At 42.3% G+C, this 21193-nt stretch overlaps 1 protein-coding gene across 5 annotated transcripts in view; it reads right to left on the reverse strand.

Annotated features, from left to right (window-relative positions):
- Positions 1-21193, reverse strand: part of pcnt (pericentrin) — a 352612-nt gene that overhangs the window by 62713 nt on the left and 268706 nt on the right. For all 5 annotated transcript variants that reach the window (XM_038786588.1, XM_038786581.1, XM_038786572.1 and 2 more), the window contains 4 exons: positions 19320-19492; positions 16457-16654; positions 13678-13851; positions 4591-4786 (listed from right to left, as the gene is read on the reverse strand). In XM_038786588.1, coding sequence (XP_038642516.1) covers positions 4591-4786; positions 13678-13851; positions 16457-16654; positions 19320-19492 — 741 coding nt within the window. The remainder of the gene's footprint in view (positions 1-4590; positions 4787-13677; positions 13852-16456; positions 16655-19319; positions 19493-21193) is intronic.

The following is a 21193-nucleotide window of genomic DNA, read 5'->3' on the forward strand; positions in this document are numbered from 1 at the left end:
CCTGCTGTTTGACCTTTCACGTCTTTTGTCCTCTCTGGGGACTGTCATTAGCACTCTTTCCCCTTGGTATCTGTGGCCATTAGCACCCGGTTTTCCTCGGTTTCTGTGGCTATGACTCATCTTCCATTCTCACTCCACAGTTTAAATATTTCCCACTCTCTCTGTCTGTTAGCTTTGACAAAGAGTCATCGGACTCGAAACGTTAGCTCTTTTCTCTCCCTACAGATGCTGCCAGACTTGCTGAGATTTTCCAGCATTTTCCCTTTCATGGCTGTTTTGTTTTCCCTCCATTCAATCAAGTGTTGGCTACGGGATGTGGCGTACTCAAGGCATTCAAAAACTAAAATCCAGGACTCATGGAAACTGTGGCCATGAAACAGTGGTCTGCTATTCGAGAGCTACCTGTGCATTCAAAATGCAGCAAATCCACTAAACCATAGTCAAGAATTTGCTATGTTTAGAATTATGTAATAGCCCAATATTTCATTGTTACAGTACTAGTTACATCTCCCTAAGAAGTCAATTAGCCAAACACCACATATTAAAATTAAGCTGACATCTTCATTTACTTGGTGATGGTTTTGCTGCAGTGAAAATAACCAAAATAATTAATAAAGAGAAGAATTGAATCATGAGAATGCTAAAACATTGAGATGTGGTCATTGTTGGCAAGGCTGGGATTTATTACCCAACTCCAGTTGTCCTGAGAAAGTGGAGATACATCTTTAACCATTTGAAACTGAGTGGCACACAGGACAACTTCAGAGGGTAGTGAACAACTTGAAATGGGACTGAAGTCACATGTCGGATTGGAAAGCATATAGAAACAGAAAATTCCTACAGTGAAGGAGGAGGCCATTCAGCCCATCGAGTCTGCATCGACACTGACAGAGCACCCGACCTAGGTCCACTTCCCCACTCCATCCCAGTTACCCCATATTCCAGTTAATCCACACATCTTTCGACGATACGGGTCAATTTAGCATGGCCAATCCACCTAATCTACACATCTTTGGACTGTGGGAGGAAACTGGAGCACCTGGAGGGAACCCAAGCAGACACGGGGCAAAAGTGCAAACTCCACAAAGACAAGTTACCCAACCCTGGTCTCTGGCGCTGTGAGGCAGCAGTGCTAACGACTGTGCCACCGCACCTCCCATATCAAGAAAACCTAAGGATGTTTTCTAATTACATAAAGAGAAGAACTAAAGAAGGAATAGGACCAATCATATTTGGCCCTTCAAGCCTGCTCTGCCATTCATGACTGATACTTCACCTCCTCTTTCATCCCTTAATTTCCTTCACATCCAAAATGCAATCCACCTTGGTCTTGAATGCACTCAACAACTGAGTATTCACACCATTTTGGGGTCAAGAATTCCAAAGATTCACAATTCATTGGATAAGCCTCACATTTCAGGAATCGGTCTAATAAAACTCAATTGCATTCCTTTAGGCAACTATATCCTTCCTTACGATACCTAAACTACACATTACTCCAGGTGCGGCCTCACCACGACCCTATATAACGTAATAAGACTTCATTCATAAACCTAACAAAATTCCTGGATGTTAACATTGTGATTTGTGTACAAGGACACCCAAGACCTCTGAATACCAAAAATTCCCAATCTCGCTCCTTTTCAAATTATCCTAGTTTAGTACTTCTCTAAACTTAGAAACAGGCGTAGCTTGGGAGGAGAGAGCCGGGACTGGCCAGGCTGAGGATGGGAGGAGAGAGCCGGGATTGGCCAAGCAGAGGATGGGAGGAGAGAGCTGGGGATGGCTGTTCCGAGGATGGGAGGAGAGAGCCGGGATTGGCCAGGTCGAGGAAGGGAGGATAGAGCCGGGACTAGCTGGGCCAAGTCTTCGGAGCAGAGCTGGTATGGACGGGCCAAGGCTTTGGAGCAGAGATCCGCGACAGGTTGGCCGAGTCTTTGAGCAGAGAGCCGAGACTGGATGGGCCAAGGCTTCAGAGGACAGCCAGGGCTGGACATAAGTGAGAATTTGGAGGAGTCTCAGGACTGCATGAGGCAAGAATTTGGAGGTGACTCACGGCTGGATGAGGCAAGAATTTGGAGGCGATTCAGGATTTGTAGGGACTTGGGATTAGACAGAGTGAATTTGGAGGGACTTGGGATTGGACAGTGGGAATTTGGAGGGACTCAGGATTGGAAAGAGCGGGAATTTGGAGGGACTCGGGATTGGACAGAGCAGGAATTTGGAGGGACTCGGGATTGGACAGAGCGGGAATTTGGAGGGGCTCGGGATTGGACAGAGCGGGAATTTGGAGGGGCTCGGGATTGGACAGAGCGGGAATTTGAAGGGACTCGGGATTGGACAGAGCTGGAATTTGGAGGGACTCGGGATTGGACAGAGCTGGAATTTGGAGGGACTCAGGATTGGACAGAGCGGGAATTTGGAGGGACTCTGGATTGGACAGAGCGGGAATTTGGAGGGACTCGGGATTGGACAGAGCGGGAATTTGGAGGGACTCTGGATTGGACAGAGCGGGAATTTGGAGGGACTCTGGATTGGACAGAGCGGGAATTTAGAGGGACTCGGGATTGGACAGAGTGGGAATTTGGAGGGACTCGGGAGGACAAGTGGTGCAGCTGGAGCTCGGAAACACAAAACAAGATATGACATCACATGAAAGGGGCAAGTTAATTTTGTTAAGTATTGTTGCTTAGGTGCCGAGTCTGAACAGCTGGGGGATTAAAAACAATATATATTAGATAAAATAATGAGGAACGAGTAGTAGGTGGTGAGTATCATTTTTTTTTTAAGCAAGGGTTATTGCAACTGTTAAACATTTTAAGTATTGGCATTATTTATCAGTACTAGTATGCTTTATTAATAGTATTAGCATTGGGAAGGATAATTAATAAACAAAGAAATGACAGTGCTGCTCCAGGTTCCAAGTGCCAATCAGCAGCTTGTGCTCTGAGTTCCAGAACTAGAGCAGCAGCTGGTATCATTGCAGTGCATCTATAAGGTTCAGAGCTCCGGAGATATCACATTTACAGATGTGGTCACCCCAACAGCTTAAGAGTATGCAGGAAGTAGAAAAGGTGAACATCAGACGGTCAAAAAAGCATAGGCAGGTAATGGAGTCCCCAAGTGCATCCCACTCTCCAACCAGTATTCAGTTTTGAATACTGATAAGTGTTGTTTCATCTGAGATGTGCAGCCAGGGGCAAATCTTTGGCACCACAGATGGCTATGCAGCACAGAGGGATACAAGGACGTCTGGAAGAGCAATAGTGGAGATGATCCATAGCATTTCTGTGGCTGCAGCCGTAAATCCAGGATGGTGTGTTGCCTCCCTGGTGCCAGGGTCAAGGATGTTACTGAGTGGTTGCAGACCATCATGATGGGGGAGGGTAAACAGCCAACAATCGTGGTACATGCAAGTACCAATGACATTGAAAGAAAGAGGGACGTGGTCCTGTAGCCAGAATTTAGGGAGTTAGGCAGAATATTAGCAAGCAAAACTTCAAAATTAGTAATCTCCAGATTATTCCCAGTGCCACAAGTACAAAATAGAAAGATTAGACAGATGAATGAGGAGCTGGAAAGATGGTGCAGCAAGGAGGACTTTAGATTCTTGTAACTTTGGGCCTGGATCTGCAGGAGATAAGATCTGTAGAGACAAAATGAGTTGCTGCTGAAAAGTGCCTGGACAGAGTTCCTTGCGGAAGGTAAGCATGCAGGTACAGCAGGCAGTAAAGGCGGCAAATGGTACCTTGGCCTTGACAGAGAGGATTAGCGTACAGGAGCAGGATGTCTTGCTGCAATTATACAGGGCCTTGGTGAGGCTACACTTGGAATATTGTGTGCAGGTTTGGTCTCCTTATCTGAGGAAGAATGTTCTTGCTCTAGAGGGAGTGCAGCAAAGGTTTAACAGACCGATTCCTGGGATGGCAGGACTGACATACGAGGTTGAATCAGTTAGGACTGTATTCGCTGGAGCTCAGAAGAATGAGGGGGGTCTCACTGGAACCTATAAAATTATAACATGAGTACACAGGGTAGATGCAGGAAGGATGTTCCTGATGGTGGGTGTGTCCAAATCACAGTCAGAGTATGGGTAGACCACTTAAGAGGAGACATTTCTTCACCCAGAGAATGGCCAGCCTGTGGAATCAGTTACCACAGGATGTAGTTGAGGCCAAAACATTGTATGTTTTCAAGAAACAATTAGATATAGCACTTGGGGTCAAAGGATATGGGGGGGTAAACAGGATTAGCCTATTGAGTTGTATGATGAGCAATGATCATAATGAATAGCGGAGCAGGCTCGAAATGCCAAATGGCCGCCTCCTGCTCCTATTTTCTATATTAACATTTAAACATCCTGTTTACTTCATCCAGCTATTGAAAGCTATGAAAAATTAGGAAGATGCAAGAATTGTTTGCCACTCTACCTACCAAAAACCCAAGGCAATAAGGACAGAGATGAATCAACACTTTCCCATGCTGGGAAGCCACGCAACCCAAACATTATTTGAGGACTTCTGGGTATATAAAATCTCAGTAACTAGTTATCCGGAATGTCAAGCCTAACATCCGCCACCTTAGAAATACCTTGCCTCCGAAGCGGTCGCTCCTGCTTCTTAGCCAGCTCCTCTGCACTGGTGAGGGTATCCTGCAGCTGCTGCAGCTTCTCTTGGTGTTGAAGATGTGCAATGCGGAGCTGGGAACGCAGGTCCTGCACCTCTGACAACAAGCTGCTTCTGTCCACTGATAAGAGGTCTTCCAGGGCTGATTGCTGCTGTTTCTCCTAAATAGTGAAAGGTTAGTGACACAAATATATTTCTGTAAATTACCTGATGACTTTGAATCGGCAGATTCTCTGTATATGGTTAGATAACTATGGGTATCTCAGAAGTTGGGAAAAATTTAGAAACCATCCAAAGTAACAAAAGTGGAAGAAAGGAACAGACTGTAAATGCTTCTACGAGTATATAAAGAGTAGCTGAATTGAGCATTGGTCTCTTATAGGGCGAGATTGGGGAATCAGTAATAGGAACTGGCAGAGTGTGAGAACAAGAATTTTGTAGCTCTCTTCGCAATAGAAGACAAAAAAAAGCATCTCAATAATAATATAATAGGGCAGAAAGGGAGGGAGAAACTTAAAACAATCATGATCAATAAAGAAAAAGTGCTCGGCAAACTAATGGGACTTGAGATCAACAAGTCCCCTGGAATTAAAGCCCTGTATTGTAGGGTCTTAAAGGAAGTGGCTGCAGAGATGGTGGGTGTATTGGTTGTAATCTTCCAAAATTACCTGAAAGGTCCCAGAAGATTGAAAAACTGAAAATCTAACACCACTATTCAAGAAAGGAAGACAAAGTAGGAAATGGAAGACCAGTTAGTCTAACATCAGTCATTGGGGAAAATTCTGGAATATATTATTAAGGTGTTAGTAGCAAAAGACTCAGAAAATCATCATACAATCAAGCAGTCAACAGGTTTTGTGAAAGGGAAATTGTATTGACAAGTTTGTCAGATTTCTTGAACACAGGTAGGGTGTTAAAAGGGAAAGCAGCAGATGTTGTGTATTTGGATTTCTGAAAGGCATTTGATAAGGTGTCACATAAAACGTTAACTGAACAGAGCAGGAACTCATGGTGTTGGGATGCACGACAGCCTGGATAGAGAATGACAACAGACAGGAAATAAAGAGTCGGAGTAAATGGGTAATTCATTGGTACCAGTTCAGAGAAGGTTCACATGGCTTACTCCTGGAATGATGGCATAAATCTTATGAAGAAAGATGGAGCAGGTTGGGCCTATTATATGCTCACAACACCAGGGACCCGGGTTTGATTCTGGCCCTGGGTGACTGTCTCCCTGTGTTTGCGTGGGTTTCCTCCGGGTGCTCCTGTTTCCTCCCACAGTCCAAAGATGTGCGGGTTATGTAGGTTGGCCATCCTTAATTCCCCCTCAGTGTCTAAAAGGTTAGTTGGGGTTATGGGGTTACAGGGATAGGAAGGAGGCGTGGGCCTAGGTGGGAGCTCTTTCTGAGGGATAGTAAGAATTCGATGGGCCAAATGTCCTTCTGTACTGTGGTGATTCTATGATTATATTCACTGGACTTTAGAAGAATAAGATCTTATTGGGGACTGGAGTACAGGAATAAAGTTTTGCTCCAATTGTACAGTGTTTTTCACATCTGGAATACTGTCTGTAGTTTTGATCTCCATAACTAATGAAGGACATACTTGCATTGGAGGTAGTACAGCAAAGGTTCACTAATTGGCGCCAGGGATGAAGCTGTTGTTTTAGGTCGAGGAGCTGAATAAATTTCACCTATATCCTCTGGGATTTAGAAGAATGAGGCAAACTCACTGAAAAATACGAGACTTTGAAGGGGCTCACTAGGGTAGACACAATTCATTTCCGCTGATCAGGGATTCAAAAACATGAGGGCACAGGCACAGGATATGTGGCTGATCATTTAGGACTGAGACGAGGAAAAATGACTTCACTCAAATAGTTGTTAAACTTTGTTATACGCTATCCAGGAGAGTGATGATGTTTCATTCAAGGCTGAGACAGATTTGCGGTCACTCAAGCTATCAAGGGATATGGGGAGCGGGTGGGGAAGTATAGTTGAAGCCCAAGATCAGCCATAATTGTATTGAATGGCGGAGCAGTTAGACATGCCATGTCTACTCCTGCTCTTATTTATTGTGTTCTTGTATTGTAAAGCTTTTTGAAATACTGTTGAAGAACAACAATTTGGAACTGTGGTACAAGCTGCTGGATTTGACAGGTCCGCTAATGGGAATTCGGTGTTTTGAGCAGCGCACGACGTTGGTAGTGTGGTGGGTAGGCAATGTCCTTTCTCATGCATTCACCAAACCTGATGTGAGCTCATTGAACTTCTTCCAGTAGCTTTGTTCTCAGAGCTAGACGCGGAGAGCTGAGCTCCTTTACCACCTACTCCCATTCTCTTTGGAGGATATTCCATTCGGGCCTCCTGACCCACTGTGGAAACTGGACTTCTCTCCTCCCATTGGCCTCCATTACCAAGACCTCCAGCATGGCTTCTGTAAACCTGTGAGATTTCTCTTTCCCCGGGTGCTTCACTTATTCAGATTCTTCTTGCAAGTAACATCAGTACTGGCAGAATGGCGATCTGGTCAGGATCTCTATGGTTCGGAGGGGGACTTGCCCTGGGCTTTCTGGGTGGTAGAGGTTGCAGGTTTGAAAAGTGCTCTTGAAGAAGCCTTGGTGAGTTGCTTCAGAACATCTTGCATACAATAAACACTGTTGCAACTGTGTGCTTTTGTTGGAGGGAGTGAATGGGGCTTTGATCACGTAGATTGCTTTGCCTTAGATGGTGTTGAGATTTAGTGCTGTTGGAGCCACATACATCTGGGAAAGTGAAGAGTATTCCATCACCATTCGGACTTGTGCCTTGTCGGCTTTGGGGTGCCAGCAGGCGAGTTACTCACCTCAGAATTCCCAGTCTTTGACCTGCCCTTATTGTCACAGTATTTATGTGGTTATTTCAGTTAGGTTTCTGGTCACTGAGCAGCACGGTGGCGCAGTGGCTTAGCCACTGCCTCGCGGCGCCGAGATCCTAGGTTCAATCCCAGCTCTGGGTCACTGTCCGTGTGGAGTTTGCACATTCTCCCCGTGTGTGCGTGGGCTTCGCCCCCACAACTCAAAAATGTGCAGACTAGGTGGATTGCCCACGCTAAATTGCCCCTTAATTGGAAAAAATGAATTGGGTACTCTAAATTTATATTAAAAAAAGGTTTCTGGTCAGTGACATGCCCAAAGGTTTTTGATATTGGGGATTCAGGCTGGTAATGGCATGGAAAGCCAAATGGGATAATTAGATTCTCTCTTTTTGGAGATGGTCATTACCTGACACTTGTGTGGTGCGAATGTTACTTGCAACTTATCATCCCAAACCTGTCCAGGTCTTGTTGCATAGGAAATAGACCAAGTAATTGCAAATGTATTAAATATTGTGCAATAATCAGCAAACATCTCCATTTCTGATGATAGGATGGAGAGAAGGTCACTGATGAAGCAGCTGAAGATGGTTAGGCCCAAGACCCTGAGGAACTCTTGCAGCAATGAGACAGATTGAGACGAGAATCTTCCAACACCATAACCATCTTCTTTGTGCTACTTATGACAGGAATCAGTAGAGTGTCTCCCCCCCCCCCCCCCGATTCCCATTGACTTTAATTTTGCTCGGGCTCCTTGATGACACACTCAGTCAAATTCCGCCTTAATGTCAAAGGCAGTCACTCTCACCTCATCTCGTTCATTTCTCTGTCCATATTTGGCTCAACGCTTTAATGAGGTCAAGAGCTAAGTGGCCCTGATGGAACCCAAATTGTGCATCAATGAGCAGGTGATTTTCCACTTGCTGTGCAAGTGCCGCTGTACTGTCAATGAATTCTTCCATCACTTTTCATGAGATGGTAATTAGCTGTATTGGATTTGTCCTATTTTTGTGTCAGGACCTGGGCAACTTTCCACATTTTTAAGTAGATGCAGAAGTACTGAAACAGGTTGGTTATGAGCGTGGTTAGATCTTGAGCAAGAGTTTGGAAGTTGTCAGGGCTGTTTCTTGATATCACGTGGAATTAATTGAATTGGATGAAGGCTAAAATCTGTGATGTTGGGTACCTCAGGAAAAGGCCCATATAGATCATCCATGTGTCACTTGTGGCTGGAGGTGACTGCAAATGTCAGTTTTGTCTTTTGCAGAGATATGCTGTCCTCTCCCATCATTAAGGATGGGGATATTTGAGGAGTCTCCTCCTCCAGTTAGTTGTTCAATCCTCTGATGGCAAGTCCTTCTGTCATTTTAATTGCCTCTTACATTCCACCTTGTTTATCTTCTATTTATATTTAATGCTGTTTTATTTATAACTGATACACTTATTCTAATTACTGTGCAAGGGATATAGAACCAACAGTAGACTATTCAGCTCCTCGAGTCTGCTCAGTCATTCAATGGATTATGGCTGATCTGTACCTCAACTCCAACTACTTGCCTTTGGCTCCATAATTTTTAATATCTATATCCTACAAAAATCGACCAGCGAGTCTTGAAAATTTCAATTGTGTTAGCATTCATGGTCTTTTGGAGCAGAGAATTTCAGATTTTTGCAGCTCAGGGTGAAAAAGTGCTTCTTGGTCTAACTTTTAAATTGAAAAAGTAGCACAATAAAATGATTGATCCAGCTTTCTACTGCTTCCCTTACTTTGATTCCAAAGGGACCACATAGAAGAAAAAGGGGAAAAATGTTTTGATCAGCTGCAAACCTCGTCTGAAGAGCCTTTTTTAAAAAGGCCAATTGAGTCCCCTGACGCATAAGTGACCAGATTTTCCAGCAGTTTTTTTACAGAACCAGAAAGAGTTAACCTTATCTTGTATGGGCCTGTTGTGGTATAATTGGCCTCAAACTGGAAAAATCAAAACCTGAGCTTCCCCTTCCCTATGGGCGGTGGCCTATCACTTGCAGTTCCGGACACTGAACAAAATGAAGAAACAAATTATTACACTTTCCAACTGCTACCCACCTCGCTGCATTCTGCATCATCTAGATCCTTGTAATAAGGACAAAGAGCATCATTGCTGTATGACAATTTGACTTTTGAGCCTTTCCATTGCTGCTCCACCCATTCTTCCACAATGTCTTGTTTGTGATTTTTCATTGTATTCATTTCTCATTTTCCCTCCTTTGCCCTGATTTCCTTTACTATTAATGATGAGCTGGCTGCAGTGAAGCACACACCACTTCTGTGACATCACAATAACAAAGTGACAGGACAAGCCAGTTTCAACTTTCTTCGGCTAACATAAAAACTTGTTTCATTTTTGAAAACTGACTCCAACTATCAATTATAAAAAGAAATAAAAGAAAATATTACCAGCCAAAATTTATGATACATTATAATTCCTAACAAGCAGTGTAAGATTTGAGTTTGGGTAAGATGCAAGACCATGAGGGTAAATTACCTTAGCCATGCCCCTGTAAATGCTTCAAGGAAATTTTTCTCTCTTTTAGCATAAGGAACTGTAGTAGGCTAGACAGCCCTTCAAGCCTGCTCCTCCATTCAGTAAGATTGTGGATGATCTGATCTTGGTGTCAACTTCACTTTCTGTTCCCCATAACCCTGGATTCCCCTACAGTTCAATAAATGAATTTGTCTAAGGTAGACAGGTTTTAAGTCTCAGCCTCAAAAGCTCGCTGGTATAGAGGGTACCAAAGATTCAGGACCCTCAGAAGAGGTAATTCCTCCTCATCACTGAGTTAAAAGACAAATCCCTTATTCTGAAACTATGCCCCTGTGATTTACATTCCCGTCATGAGTGGAAATATCCTCTCAGCATCTACCTTATCAATGTCTCTCAGAATCTCATGTTTCAATAAGATCACCTCCATTTTCTAAACTCCAATTCGAATAGGCCCAACCTGCACAATCTTTCTTCATATGATTCTTTCATCCTTGGAATCAACCTTGTGGAGAACTTTCTCTGAACTGCCTCCAACGCTGTATGCAGTCTCACCAAAGTCCTGTACAGCTGCAGCAAGACTTACCTACTTTTACCCTCCATCCCCTTTAAAATAAAGGCCAACATTCCATTCGACTTCATAATTACTTGTACATGCAAGTTAATTTGTGTGCCATGTACAAGGAATCCCAGAGTCTTCTGTAACGTATTCTGCCGCCTCTGTTAAAAAATTTAGCATTTCCATTATTCTAACCAAAGTGAACGACATCACATTTTCCTACCTTAATAGCCATCTGTCAAACCTCTGTCCACTCACTGAACATAACTTAACTTAACCCTTTGCAGACTCTTTGTGTCCTCCTCACAACTTGTTTTTCCACCCCATGTATCATCAGCAAGTTTGGCTACAATACATTTGGCCCCTTCATCCAAGTCATTATAGATTGCAAATAGTTGAGGCCTCAGCACTGGTCCCTGCGGCACTCTACTAATTACAGTTCGCCAGCCTGAAAACAAACCATTTCTCCTGACAGTTTCCTGTTATAATTAGCCAATATTCTAGCCATGCTAGTATATCATACCAACATCATGAGCTCTCATCTTTTGCAGTAACTTTTTAAGTGATGCCCTATTGAATGAGTTTTTGAAATTCAAATACTCTACATCTATCAGTTCCTCTTTATCCAGCCTGCTCGTTACATCCTCAAAGTACTCTAAGAAATTTGTTAATAAATAAATTCCCCTTCCAGAAATTTATCTGGACTCTGCTTATAATTCGCTAAATGTTCTGCCTTCACCTCTCTGATTGCACAGCGGCGTATTTTGCTGGATTGGCGGTCGGCATCACCACCGGGGGTAGCGGCATGGTTGAGTGACCTGTACGACTTCCTGCGGTTAGAGAAGACAAAGTTAAGGGGCTCAGCAGGGGGGGGTTGAGAAAAGGTGGGGATGTTTGTGACCATGTTTGAGGAGCTGTTCATCTCAGGGGGCTGGGGTGGGGGGGGGGGGGGGGGGGGGGGGTAAAATCTGTACAGTTGATTGTTGGGAAGTATGTTTCCCGGAGTGTTTATTTGCTGTAACTTGTTTTGATACATGTTTATAATAAAATACACACAAAAAACTGTTTTCCCTCCCACAGATGATGTCAGGTCTGCTGAGTACTTCCCGAATTTGTTTTAATTTCAGATTTCCAGTAATCACAATATTTTGCTTTTGCACAAGGTCCCAGGTTTGATTCCTCCCCTCTTGAATGAGCTGATCTCAACCAGAGCACCAATGGAGGCATTAAATATAGTTTTGATACTCAGATTAAAGAAAGAATTTGAAAAATATAATCAGCTAGGAATCCTGCAGATGATTGCTATCAAGAATGACCTATCCTGAAGATGAGTGAACAAACAAGGAGTGTTTCAACTTTGATTGCAATTCTCGGGCAGCACGGTGGCACAGTGGGTTAGCCCAGCTGCCTCACGGCGCCGAGGTCCCAGGTTCGATCCCAGCTCTGGGTCACTGTCTGTGTGGAGTTTGCACATTCTCCCCGTGTCTGCGTGAGTTTCGCCCCCACAACCCAAAGATGTGCAGAGTAGGTGGATTGGCCATGCTAAATTGCCCCTTAATTGGAAAAAATTAATTGGGTACTCTAAATTTATTTTTAGAAATTAAAAAAAAACTCTGATTGCAATTCTCCACAGTCTAATAAGCCTAATCACAGTCTATTGATTCAAAAGTGAGGTACTGGCATTTGACCGATGAACTGGAGGACGACCAGAAATACAGTTTAACACTGATTTTCTACCACTACCCACATTGGAAATACAATATAAAACCAAGAGCTGCAGTATTTTCATCTGCCACTTGCTGACTTCAACATTGTTTTTTTTAAACAGCAGAACACTTCTAATGGAAGCAAATATTTCCCAGACTAACTTAAATTTCTATTGCTCTTGCAAAGCTGCATTTACACGCTCACCTGAAACTCTGCTCGATATTAACCCATTGCAAAAGCTTCACTACGTCTGTGCTGGCCCATAAATTAGCTATTATTTGTGTAGGTTAATAATAATAATCTTTATTAGTGTCTCAACTAGGGTTACATTAACACTGCAATGAAGTTACTGTGAAAATCCCCTAGTCGCCACACTACATTGGGTACACTTGAGGAAGAATTCAGAATGTCCAATTCACCTGACAAGCACATCTTTCAGGACTTGGGTGAAATCCGCACAGACAGTGACCCAGGCCGGGAATCGAACCCGGGTCCCTGGCGCTGTGAAGCAACAGTGCTAACCACTGGGCTACCGTGCCGTTAGATAATATTCTGATGTCTATTAAAACTACTGTTAAAATGGAAAATTTTTAGAAGGTGGGTGTATTTTAAGATGTCTCTTTTAATTCAAGATAAATTGAGCATATAATCTGCAAGTTCTGGCTGGTGGTAAACTGATGTGACCTGGTTACCATGGAGACCAGGGATCCAGGGTCAAGTCTATTTGAATCCCAAGTGTCAGATTTAACACTGAACACAAAGAGAAGCATGTGGCCCGGTTTTGTACAGATTTACAGACTCTCAAGCATTCAAGGCTCAGAAGCCATGGAGACAGGGAGATAGATGCTACTGAGTGAAGGCTCAGGAAAGCTATTGATGCAAGAGCAGAATGCTGGTGAGAAAGTATTTTCCTTTTGAAGAGAAGGACCTTGCATAGGTCAAAACCGATAGGTTGGCAGATAATGCCTTCCAGCTGTCAGCCCAATCGTGTATACTGTGAAGGACTGCGAGAAGGGGCTTTTAAAAGGACTCTGGAAGACTTGCCCCCACTGCAACAGAGAGAAGAGAGCTACTGAAATGCCTGGAGAGATTCTGAATTTTAAAAAAAGATTACACTTCTGCTGAGAGTATGGCATAATGCATAAACAAAATGTCTGGTAATCTGCCACTAAGTAATGTCTCATCGATGTTCATTCTGGTGCAGTAGAGTAAAAGTCTTAAAACCTCAAGGGATTGCACGACAAGAATTCAAGTCAGTTACTGGGAATTCAAACCGTTTTTTTTTAAGCTACCAATCCACAGGGATTGTAACACTGCCCTAAATTAAGAGATTTATGACACCATGTAGATTCTTTCAACAGAAACAAGATTGCTACTAATAAGGCGATAACTAGCAAAACTCAGAATTTACCTGATCTCTAAGAATGCGCTCAAGAATTGCAGGGAGGGAATTCTCTCCTCCGACTGCTTGGTTCTGCATGCATGAACGTAATTCAGCCAAAAAAGATTTTTGTTCCTGCTTGAAAACTCCCTGCACAGCCAGAAGCAACTCCCCTCTCCAATCACTCTTTCTACCTGTAGAATCCTGTAAAGATAAAAGGGATAGGAAAATGAGTCAAGACGTCTGAAAAGTAAATAATGATTATAATTGCATTAAATGGTATTACGATCGCTGAATCCCACCATCAGCATTCATTAGATTACTATTGACCAGAAACTGACTGGATCAACCATACAAGTGCTGTGACTACAAGTGCAAGTCAGAGGCTGGACATTCTGCAGTAACTCAGCTGCCGATTCACCAAAGCCTGTCCACTATCTACAAAGCACAAGTCAGGAGGATGATGGAATATCCCCACTTGCGTGGATGAGGGCAGCTCCAACATCACACAAGAAGCTTGACACCATGAAGGTAAAAGCAGCCCACTTGATTAGTACAATATCACCCATCTTAAATAATTAACTCTCTAGCACACAGAATGCAGAGTCTCCAAAATGCACAGCAGCAATTCACCAAGCTTCATTTGATACCATCTTCCAAATCTGTGACCTTTGCACCTAAAAGGACAAGAGCAGCAAATGCATAGAAATACCACCACATCCTGGTTCCCATCCAAGTCACACTTGTAACTATAGCCATGTTTTCTTTACAGTTGCATGTCATATGATCTGAAACTCCCTTCCTTACAGAGCCATGGGTAGATCTTCACCAACCACATGGACTGCAGTGATTTAGGTGTCTCACCACCTTCTCAACATCAATTAGGAATGGGCAACAAATACTGGCTTTGCCAGTGACACTCGTACAAATAATAAAAAATTCACCTTCACTAGATCTATCTTTTGTTTCTTTTCTCATCACGTTACAACTAGCTTTTGTCTTGTCATATCAGCCTTTGGTTATTTAATCATCTTATCCGACCACAGACCTATTGTCTTTCTTCCCTCACCACTACTTCTTGCCTCTGTACATGCCTAAACTGGTTACATTTGTAACATTTTCAAGTTCTGATCAACATTTATCAACCCGAAATGTAAACTCAACTATCTTCTTTTCACAGATGGTGCCTGGCTTAATGGTTCCAACATTTGTTTTATTGCTGATAAAAACAACCAGATTTAAAGGCCTCAAGCTTTTCTTTTACTTTTTCATGGGGTGTAGGCAGTGAAATTAATAAATCCCAATTAATTTTACTTAATGCATTTACCAGGGACAGCTATTAAGAGAGAAGATGGAAAAAGGAATGGTGTACGGAGATTTATCTATAAATGGGCCTGACTGCAGTATGATGTGCAGATAATGTGCAGTAATAAGATCAGACATTATGAAAATGAGACAATGGGGCTTTGATTATTGGTGCATGTCATGCCGCAACTGGCATGGTGCACGCATAATTTCTCTGAAAGGATGAGGCCAAGTGTGGAACGGAGCAGTGAAAAGGGCAAGGTTGAGGGTGGAATTGAGCAGTCTGGATGGTCAGAGTATGTGGATGGAATGAGAGAGAAAAATAAATCCCACTGCCAGCATAACACAATGGGGGGGGGGGGGGGGGGGGGGGGGCAGGGAAGGGGTGTATATATGTCTCAAAAAACAAAAACAATGCAGAACTGGATAAATTGTAAATTTTAATGCTAAGATTGATTATATATTTTGCTGAACAAAATCAAAGGGATATGGGGGCGACGGTGGGAGTTTGATCATAGTTCAGTCGTGATCACATTGAATGGTGGAACAGGTTTAAGGGATTGAACAGCCTACCCCTGTTCTTCTGTAATTACACATCTGACATTGTTTTTCTAGTGCATATTTGATTTAAGTCATGCAAAATGGGTTTGAATAAAGAGGAAAATTGTTGGATGTTTAAGACACTAACATTCTAGCAGTTCAGCATGCAATGCCATCCAATCCACCTTACATGGATGTACATTTTGATGCAAGTGAATGGAAAGTAATAACATGTAATATTTGCCAAGCTGGAAGAGCTACGAACAAAGCTAACGTATGAAAGGTAAGGCAGCGTCGCCCATGTTAGCTGAAAGGAATGGATAAAATTACTTAATTTTGAAGAGGTTAATGAAGATGTAATGATAACGAAGGGGAAAATGCAACATGTAGCATTCTTTTAAGAAATCCATACCACTGCACAAATATTGTGCTAACCCTGGACATCAGACATTTGTTTTTTCCATCTGAATTCAAACCTCACCATGTAAAGCTGTGAAAATTACTTCAATAAATCTGGTAATTTCAGTTAGCACCAGAAAATTATCACAGAAGTTGCCAGATTGACATCGACATTGGTTCATGATGTTCTGCCACCTCTACTTAGTTTACTCTACCTTGTGATTGACTCTACATGCCCTCAGCACTATAAATATAAAGCCACCTGCATACCAAGAAATAAAGTAACACCACAATCTGGCCACTGGAATAGAAAAGCTTCAACTATAAGTCATGCATATATCCAAAAGAACAGAATAATTTTATTCATCTAATTTCCAATAGTACCGAATACAACTGCTATAAGAAAACACATACTTCCTCTGAATATACTCTTCTCATTTGTTAAAATTATATTTGCAACCTCACCCTTCAAATTGTGCAGTATTTTTATGTGATGGGGAAGAGAGGCACACCTTGGCCATATAAGGCACAGGCACACCTCTTCACAAGAGATCTGTAAACTTACCTCATCATCCTTGTTGGTTGCTGTGGAAAGCAAGTCCTTTAATAGCTGAATTGTTTCAAGCAGTGCCCTTTTCTCTTGCTGCCATTCTTTCATCGTTTTGCTCAAGACAGAGACAGGTTCAGGTTCAACGCAAAGAAAAGGCCTTTCTGACAGCGCTAATACCCGACAACCTTCCTCATGCACCCTGTTCAGCAGTGCCTGAGAGAAGAAATGGAGCAAATCTTAACCTCAATCACTACAACATGCTGAACTACAATGAATGCTGGAAGCAGCCTTCAAATGCAACATTTCGCATTATGATAAATTGTATACTTTCATATGCTATATGAAAGTAGCATATATAAGGCACAGTTAGTATAAATGATAAAATCCTGAGGGGCATAATGGAGGAGATTACATTAAATACAGTAGAGGTGACATAATATTTTTGGTGATAAGCATTTCTATAACTGGGATATATATTCACTGACTGGTGTGAAAACCGGTTTGGATCAGAAAGGTTCCAATATTTATCAAATCAATATCAAATGTCTAAACAGACTTCTATTAAGCAAGAATGCTGCATACGCTCTTCCAGCAGACTTACCAGAACTCTTTTGCTGTAGGAGCACACAAGCATAACTTGTGGGGCTATTGGTAATTAAGATAGCAATTCTTGGCAGAATTCAGTCAACCTCAAACATTCAACTTGTTCTCAAAACTTCATCTGTTTGAGTGCAGAATGACTGCTATTCCAAATTTACCAGACTAAGAGCTATACCCAGATGCACTATTTCTCCATCAGATGTTGTGTAAAAAGGCTTTTAGAAGGTACCATATAATAGATTTGTAAGCAAGTTTAAAACACATGGGATAAATTCTGTGGCATTCAAAATTGGCTAAGAGACAGAAAGCAGTGATTGATGGTGAATGGTTGTTTTACATGGAGGATGGTCCAGAAGGTCCCCAGAAGTCAGTATTAGAAACACTGCACTTTTTGATTCAGATTAATGATTTGAGCTTGGCCAGAGGCCAGAAATTTAAAAAAAACACAAAACGCTGGAAAAGCTCAGCAGGTCAGGAAGTATCTGTGGAGAGAGGAACAAAGTTAACACATCCACATATGACTCTTCTCCAGAGCTCAAGAGAGTTGTAAGTGTATTGGTTTAAATACTGCAGGAGGCGTGGAGCAAAAAAACGCATAGGTGGGAGCTCAGGAGAGGTTTGACAAAGATGTCATGGACACAAGCCAAAGGGATTGTCAATGATGGTGTTGAAGACTAAGTACGGTTCTAATAGTCACCTAAAGGTCTGATGGCAGAATGCGTTAATAACAGGACAAGGGTCAGGGCTCTCTGAATACAAAACATAAGAACCAGTTTAAGGCTAGTCTTGAGGGACAGAGGGGTCTGGGCAAAAAGAAAAAAAATCAAAATGGAGGTCAGAGTTCTTGGTCTGAACTCAATGGTTAGGCTGTAAAGTGCCCACTCCGTAGATGAAGTGCTGTTCCTACCCCTAGTTCTGGGTTTCAATAGAACATTGCACCATAATTTCAAAGTTTGCAGATGACACTAAGCCCAGAAATATAGTTAACAGTGAGGAAGCTGGAAGCAGATTTTTATTTGTTTGGCTGGGAAAGTATTTATACTTCAACATCGAAGTTAACAATTCATTCAATTAGATTTCAGGAGCACACAACTGTTAACATGGACAAGGTTATGGGAGATTTAAAAAAATGATAAAAATTTTCAAATTATAAACTTTTGAAGAGACAATGAGGAAAGGCAATATAAACTACTAACATTTTGATGCAGGAACAGAATAGTGGGGATGAATGTACAGAAAAATCTTTCAGGGTGGAAGAAAAATTGAGAAACCGGTTTTAAGATTTTTAATTAGATCCTTGGTTTTATAAACAGAGGCATAGAATACAAAATGAAGTAATGTCGAGCCTTTTTTAAACACTGGTTCTGGCCCAGCTGGGGGAATTCTGAACCTGTTTCCATCAAGGATACAGTAGAGATTTACTAAAATGGTGCTAGGGACGAAGGGCTTCAATTGTATACAGAAATTAGAGAAACTGAGGTTGCTCTGCTTCAGCAGAGAAGGTTATGGGAAAATGTAATTGTTCAAAATCATGAAAGGTTGCAAATAAAGCAAATAAGGGAAAACTGTTAGCAGTGGCAGAAATACAGTATGAGCAAATCAGAAGAGACAGATTTGAGGTAATTGTAAGAGGAGAGATCAGATTTATTTTAATGTAGCAACTTGTTATGATCTGAAATGCTTTCATGAAAAGGTGATAGATATTCAAAAATAGCTTAAAATGGGAATAGGATAAATAGGTGAAGGGGAAAATAATGCAGTGTTTGAGGGAAAAGGCAAGGAAATGGAACTATTTGGATAGCTCTTTAGTTGGCACAGCGCAATGGACCAAATGGCCACCTTTTGTGGTACATTGTTTTATGATTCCTGTCAACATCAGGCGCAGAAATACATGCACATTAGCTGAGTCTATGCAATATAAAATTTACAAATCTCCAAACTTGATTTTTGGCAAACAGTGGGAAATTTTGAAGGTTTTCTTCCGAATTATAGGAGCAAATCAGTTTTTCAATCAATTCATCACCCCTGAAAAGTTTCAAAAATGAGTAAAACGTTGATAAACTGACTAACAAACTGTAACATTTTAAGCACTTTTAAATATTGTTTAGTCTGTGAGACCTGTCTTGATATGATTGAGATGGAAATAACACAACAACACTAATAAAAGTACATTTAATGGATTGCATGATTACCAATAAATTGTTAATGACAACATATCTGTATATTTTAGCACTTCAACACTTGCATTCCTACAGTTGTAAAATAAAATCAAACAAACCTGTAGCTGTCGAGAAGGCACTTCCACTCCAGGCAATTTATGTTCCCTTTGATGACTGTCCAAGTCAACCAATGCCATTCCACGATGTTGCAGATACTCCACAAAACTATTGTCCAGTCGTTCCGTTGTTTCAAGCTCCTGATTTAGTTTTGCTCCTAGATCCAAACTTGCATCTGTAGAAGGAAATTTAAAAGTTTATATTTCCATTATTCAGATCAAGGCAACAATTGCATTTCTCACCTACCCATTCTTCCTGAGATAGCGAAATACTTAAGGTTAAAGAAAGTAGCTTGGATCGAAGATAATTAATCCAACACCAAATGCCGAGATTACAACCACCATAGCATCTGCTAATCCCAATAAGGCTGACTTTTTCCCACTGAAATTTGGCATGCTTGCCTTAATTGCTCTTTTGGGTTGATTGATAAGTTGTTTACCAAAATTCAGTTTTACAGCCACATCCCCTTCCTCAGTGACTGTCTCCAGCTCAGATTTATTCCACAAGGATAGAATTATAGAAATTTACAGCACATAAAGAGGCTCTTCGGTCCATCATATCTAAGCCTGCCATCAAGCACCTATCTGTTATAACCCCATTTATATTAATAATTATCTTTATTAGTGTCATAAGTAGGCTTACATTAATACTCAATGAAGCTACTGTGAAAGCCCCGAGTCGCCACACTACGCACCTGTTCGGGTATACAGAGGGAGAATTTAGAATGTCCAATTCACTTAGCGGCACATCTTTCAGGACTTGTGGGAGGAAACCGGAGCACCTGTAGGAAACCCATGCAGGCATGGGGAGAATGTGCAGACTCTGCACAGACCCAATGACCCAAGCCGGGAATTGAGCCCAGGTCCTTGGCGTTGTGAAGCAACAGTGCTATTCCTACACTTGGTCTGTAGCCTTGTATGCTCTGGTGTTTCAAGTGCTCATCTAAATGCTTCTTAAATGTTTGAGGGTTCCCACCTCAGCCACCCTTTCAGGCAGTGAGTTCCAGATTCCCACCAGCCTCTGTGCGAAAAAGATTTTCCCCAAATCCCTTCTAAATCTCCTGCCCCTTAAATCTATGCTCCTTGATTATTGACTCCTCTACTTATGGGAAAAGTTCCTTCCTATCTCCCCATGTCCTTGATACCTTCATACAGCTCAATCAGGTCCCCTCAACCTCTCTGCTCTAAAGGAAAACAACCCCAACCTCGCCAGCTTCGCTTCCATCACATTCAAAACGAGATCACCTGGTATGAGCCACACTCCACCGGATCCTTATCTTTCTTTAAAAGGAGTGAGATAGATGCCTGCATCATAATTTCCGGGATAGAGCCCAGCGCCACTGAATCTTAAAATGCTTCCACTAACAAAGGCACTGGCCAATCAGCAAACCTTTTACAAAATTCCACACGGAACCCATCTGGCCCCAGTGCCTTACCTGCCTGCATGCTCCCTATTGCCTTTAAAACTTCCTCAACCCATAATGTGGGACACTCCAACCCCTCCAGGAATGACCCCATGTCCGACTCATCTTCTGGTGGCTGTGACCTGAACACCTCCTCAAACACCCCACACCTTGTCTGGTGCAGCTACCAGCCCACCTCCCATATCCCATACCTGGATGATCTCTCAGGAGGCTGCCTGCCACCTCAGCTGGCCAGACAACAACAGACTAGCCTTTTCCCCATATTCATACATCGCTCCCTCCCGCTTTGTGCGCTGCAGCTGACACACCACCTTATCTGTAGACAGCAGATTAAACTGCGTCTACAGTTTCTTCCTAGTGGCCAGAAGCTCTGGAGTGGAGTTCTCTGATTACTTACCGTCCACCTCCAAGATATTATCCACCAGCTGCTGGTGTTCCTCCCTATTGATCTGT

This window comes from Scyliorhinus canicula, chromosome 2, assembly GCF_902713615.1.
Source record: "Scyliorhinus canicula chromosome 2, sScyCan1.1, whole genome shotgun sequence".
Lineage (NCBI taxonomy): Eukaryota > Metazoa > Chordata > Chondrichthyes > Carcharhiniformes > Scyliorhinidae > Scyliorhinus > Scyliorhinus canicula.